General features: G+C 46.8%; 1 protein-coding gene across 1 annotated transcript in view; it reads right to left on the bottom strand.

Moving 5' to 3' along the window:
- Positions 1-4866, bottom strand: part of LOC107676392 (SCAN domain-containing protein 3-like) — a 7788-nt gene extending 2922 nt beyond the window's left edge. The window contains 1 exon segment of the mRNA XM_016470936.1: positions 4621-4866. Within this exon segment, the coding sequence (XP_016326422.1) occupies positions 4621-4866 (246 nt within the window).
- Positions 4867-5297: the final 431 nt, after the last annotated feature.

Here is a 5297-nt window from a genome sequence, read left to right as displayed (position 1 = left end):
TGAAGTATGGTAATGCATATTTGGCGTGCTGTCCGGGGAAGGGCTCCGAGCTTGGGAATGGCCCGAACCTAGAGTACCCCCCCAAAAAGCAACTGAGCAAAGGACAGCCGCCAGATTAAGAACCCCCCCCAAAATAAGCACTGAGAACTGGCGGGGGCTGAAGTTTTGAGAAGTTGCCTGGTTGGCAAGCCGGAAGAGCCTACGTACTCAGGTGGGAGCGACTTATGCGTTGGAAGGGTAGGCCCTACCGGCTGCTGGTATTGGACTACGTGGTTTGGGGCGGCCGGTCGGGAGGGCTTGAGCCGATGCTCAACGGGAGCTCACAGCGTTGGAACGGGTGAGCCCTACCGGCCGATGGGGGAGGAGCAGCGTGCATTGTGTAGCCCTACCAGGAGGGCCCGAGTTGCCTCGAGTGGAATAGCTCGCGGTGTCGGCGTACGGGCCCTACTGGCTGACAGGCCCCTGCTAATCAGTGGGCAGAGGGCAAAATGGCTGACCGAGAGGGCCCATGAAGCCTCCGACTGGAGATCAAGACTCAGGACGACGGACGTGTGGGTCCTCTCGGTTTGGCAGATAAAAAGGCTTTGGGCCGTCCAGCAAGGAGGACTCTTGCGACATTCGACGGGAGATCAAGACTCACGGCATTGGATGGATAAGTCTCGCTTGCGGGCGGCAAGTATAGAAGCTGAACCGGGAGTACTCTCACCGACATCTGACGGAAGATCAAAACTCATTGCATCAGACATGTAAGCCTCGCCGGGCAGGGAGAGAGAAAAGGAAAACCCGACTGGGAGGGCTCTTGCAGCATCCGATGGGGTATCAGACTCAGAACATCGAACGGGTAAGCCTCGCCAGGCGGGGGGAAAAGACTTGAGGTTAAGCAGGTGGTCGAGACTCATGACGTCGGACGGCTAAGCCTTGCCAACCGTCGAATGGAAAGGTAAAGTTATGTGGCCGGGAGACTCTCGCCGATATCCGATGGGAGCACACAGCATCGAACGGTTAAGCCTCGCCGACCGTAGAATGGAAAAGGTAAAGTTGTCCAGCTGGGAGGCTCTCGCCGACATCCTACGGGAGCTCAATACTCACGGCATCAAACGGGTAAGCCTCTCCGAACGCATGACGGAAAGGAAAAGTTGTGTGGCCAGGAGGCTCTCGCCGGCATCCGACGGGAGATCAATACTCACGGCATCGGATGGGTAAGCCTCACCAGTAGTTGAAAGAACACATATTCACTTAACGGGTAAGGCTCTCGCAGCATCTAATGGGAGTTCAATACTCGCGGCATCGGACGGGTATGCTTCGCCGGTAGTCAGACGGAAAGGCCAAGATTTGCTGACCGGAAGGCTCTTGCGGCGTTCGACAGGAGTTCAATACTCACGGCACGGATGGGTAAGCATCACCGGTAGTTGAAGGAACACATATTCACTCAACTGGGAAGGCTCTTGCAGCATCTGACGGGAGTTCAATACTCACGGCATCAGATGGCTAAGCTTCGCCGGTAGTCTGACGGAAAGGCAAGGTTTGCTCGACCGGGAGGCTCTCGCAGCATCTGATGGGAATTCAATACTCACGCCTTCAGATGGGTGAGCCTCGCCGGTAGTCGACGGAGAAACATATTTGCATACATGCATATTTTGCATATTTGGAATTCAATGCTCAGAACGATTTGAGTTGTCTAAAAGGGTAGATCCTATGAGGATTACTTTGCGTAATTGTTTGATGAATCCAATAAGCTGCTTCTGATAACACGTCAGAAAATCTTGATGCTGCTTTGCATTTGAAAGTTAAGCACACGACAAAATAGAATTTCCTGTGCCAACGTACCCCAAATAAGTGCCGTGAATCTGGATGGATAGGCATAGCTTTGAAAGCTGAGGTGATGTCGACTTTTGCCAGCCAAGTGCTAAGACCCGTGATTTTATTATATTGATTGCATGATCAATGTCCTACTATTGAGAGGAAATTAGTAAAGGAACCGAGGTGTTTATGCTTGAAAACAGGGAGTTACGTGGAGCTGACAGATCGATTAGAAGGCGTTTCTTACCCCAGAATTTTCCTAGTAGCCACTCCAATGGGCTAATGCGAAACTGAGAAGGCGGGGCATCGAAAAGGCTGATCATGAACGCTCGTTTAATTCACTCCGCCTATAGGGGAAAAGCTGAACAGATTATTTCAGTGAAATGTCTGAACGTAATGAAAATCTCAGAAAAATGGCTTTTGATGTTCACATTCAAGGATTTACGATTGCTGTAGCATTTCTGTCGTAAAGAAATGGCCAAATATTCAAGTTTAAGTGGACATTTGAATTAAATGTTGTTTAGCCATACAAGGATTAGATCGCACAGAGACATGTAGAAACGATTGTCAGGCCATTGGTGCCCTTTGTAGGCTTTTGATATAATGTGTATGTACATTATATTGTTTATAATACATTGTTAAGTTTTGTTCAACAGAACCATGTGGTTACTTGCTTTTGATATTTTATTTGGACCAATTATTATGGCCTCATTGTTATTATGTATATATTTCAGGTAATTTTTAAAGACTATTGTTTAATTAGGCCTATTTTTCTACCATAAATATATATTATAATTATCCGATTAATCATCAGAATAATCAACCGATAACTCGGTTACCCAATTAATCGTTAGTGATTGCCTTAGATGAGGGGTCTATGTCCGCACCTGCCAGGGTCTGTGCTCGGATGTTGTGAGCCACTGGAGGTGGGTCCAAGGCAACAGCATTCGGTGGGATGGGCAGTAATGTTGCTATAAAAGAGAATATTGTGATTTTAAATGAAGTAAAGAGCTGAGGGAGAGGAGCAGAGGCCACAATTGTTGGGGGAGGCAGCCTCACGCTTAATATCGACCTCTTGGGCTTGAGGTGGGAAACTGAGAGAAGCGTAAGAGAAAAAATGGAGGAAAATAAAGACATGTGTTGGTCTGTGATGCGAGCGGAGGCTAGTGTACGGGAACTGGAGGCCACTGAAAAGGAAAAAAGGGGTTATTAGTAGCAGGAGGAAAAAGACCGAGATGTGTGGGCCTGGGTTGCAAGCGGAGGCAGCCTCGCGCCTGCTTCGCCTGCTTTAGCTGTAGGCAGTGGGAAAGGGGAGTGGTTTGTGACATTTGAGGGAAATACTGAAATGCCCGAGTAGCCTGCAGTATTGCTGATTTAGCAATTTGTTGTTAGATTTAGCAATTTCTCAGACTACCCTAGCAACTTGTTTTCCAAAGCACATAGTAACGAATTTACCCATTTAAAAATGTATTTGACAGAGCCAGGACAACTTTTAGCATCTTTAAAAAGTTATTAGATGTTAAAAAGAGAAGAAGAAGAAAGTATTGAAAAGCTAGCCAAGCAGCAAAGTCGGCTAGAGACTTGGAGAGAGGTGCCTAGCAATACTCACGTCACATGTGAATTAGGTTGCTAGTTGCACTTGTTCAATAATAATAGTTTATTTTATGGTAAACCTAGTTGTTAGTTTGTGCCAATAATCGTTAATCATTTTGGTACAAGTTGAACTTATTTTCTCGAAAATCAATCTTTTTCATCCATTTATCTGAGTGAAATGTGTAGTTTAAAATACAGGTAAAAATGTTAGTGAAAATTAATTCAGAAAATCTGAGTATTTTCTTTGTGTATTCTATGCCGTTTGCGTCATGGTTACAAAATGACATCAACATACTTTTGTCACAACGTCGTTTAACAACTTTTAGCAAGAAAATGACCTGCCTTTTAGCGACTTTACCTAAAAATTATTTTGCAACACGGCCTGTGTCGCTAGCGGAAGTGGCCTCGTGCTAGAGTCTGCTACAAGAGCTGGAGGCCCGGCTGCAGACGACGCTGCGACCAGAAGTGCCGCGGAGAAAGGTTGAGCCGAAGCAGGAAGCAAGTGAGGCTTTGCTGCGGTGAGATCTGGGGCGCGGCCCAGGCTCGTTGAAGGCCTGCCGCTGCGACCCAGCGCTTAAGGAGAGCCAGGTCTTGTGTGGGGCACTGGTGGTTTCGAGTGAGGCGAGTTCGGGGCCTTGCGAACTTTGCTCGAAATATTGGCCGCTCTGCTGGAGTAGATTTAGGAGTGAGGTTGGCTGATTGCTGGGAGACGAATAATTTAGATCGTACAGATCCGCTTTGTTTACCCTTCGCGAGGACGGTGCATCGGAATTAATCAGCATTTGACTCAGGCTTAAATGCGGTCCACTTTCCGATTGGAGGAATTGTAGGCACAGCCGAAAGATAAGAGGATGCCAGGGGGGAAAAAATGGAAGTGATGCCGGTAGAGGCGAGGTTAAGCCTCGGCGTCGTGGAGAGCGTGTGGCTGGTTGAGCAGAGAGCAGTGGTCGCGATGAAGCCTGGAGCTTGGCGGCGGTGTCTGGCTGAGAAGAAGCGATCCTGGGGCCGGCAGATTGGCCGGAGAACCGAAAAATCCCCAGTATAGGTCTCGTCGTTTAGATGGGAGAAGCTGAGTCTGAGATATAATGACAAAAGGTGCAAACCGAATGCTGATAAACCGTCAATGGATAGAGGTAAGTCAGCTGTATTTATATCATGGTGTTGAGTAACTTGAGTGCGCTCCACCTGTGTTAATTAGGCTAAGTATCTGACACGCTCCTCCCGAACCTTGCTAATAAAACATCATTCAATGTCCTCTGCGATATCATCAATTCTCTGTGTGACAGTGGTTGCTGAAAGAGGAATCTGGCCTATCTTGTTAGCTGCAGCTTCACCAAACATCACCAAAATCAGTTCTTCCCCAATGGTGAAGGGCTTCTTAGCTTTAGCGATACGGTCAGCCACCAAGTAGGATGCTCTCAGTGCAGCTATATTTGTAGATGTGGTCGCTTTTAACAGTTGCTGTTGCCCCATTTGTTCACGTTTTTTCCGTTCAAAATAATCCAACGGTTTGTCTCTCAGTGCTGGGTGTTTAGTTTCAAGATGCCGTAGCAGTTTTGAGGGCTTCATTGACTCATTAGATAATTTTTCTCCACAAATTATACACAAGGGGTTTGGAGCATGTGAACTGCCAGTAGAGACAAAACCGTATTTTAGATAGCAATCATCATATTTTCGGTTAAAGGCGGCTTTCTTTTACCCCTTTTTTTTCGTTTTTCGTCTCTTCATTGTCATTATCATTTTTTCTTTTCTTACCTCCTCCACTTAAGAACCTTTCGAGAGATGTTTGTTTCCCACTCATTTTAATATTAGCTGAACCTTAAAGTGTGGAACTGACGTTTTTCTGAAATAGCGCCCCAATGTAAATTTGGATATTGGCTCTTAAAGGGGAAACGAACAATAAA

Source organism: Sinocyclocheilus anshuiensis, unplaced genomic scaffold (genome assembly GCF_001515605.1).
Source record: "Sinocyclocheilus anshuiensis isolate Anshui unplaced genomic scaffold, SAMN03320099.WGS_v1.1 scaffold1669, whole genome shotgun sequence".
Lineage (NCBI taxonomy): Eukaryota > Metazoa > Chordata > Actinopteri > Cypriniformes > Cyprinidae > Sinocyclocheilus > Sinocyclocheilus anshuiensis.
Note: the sequence above shows the minus strand (reverse complement) of the source record. Positions and strands in the feature narration are given on the sequence as shown.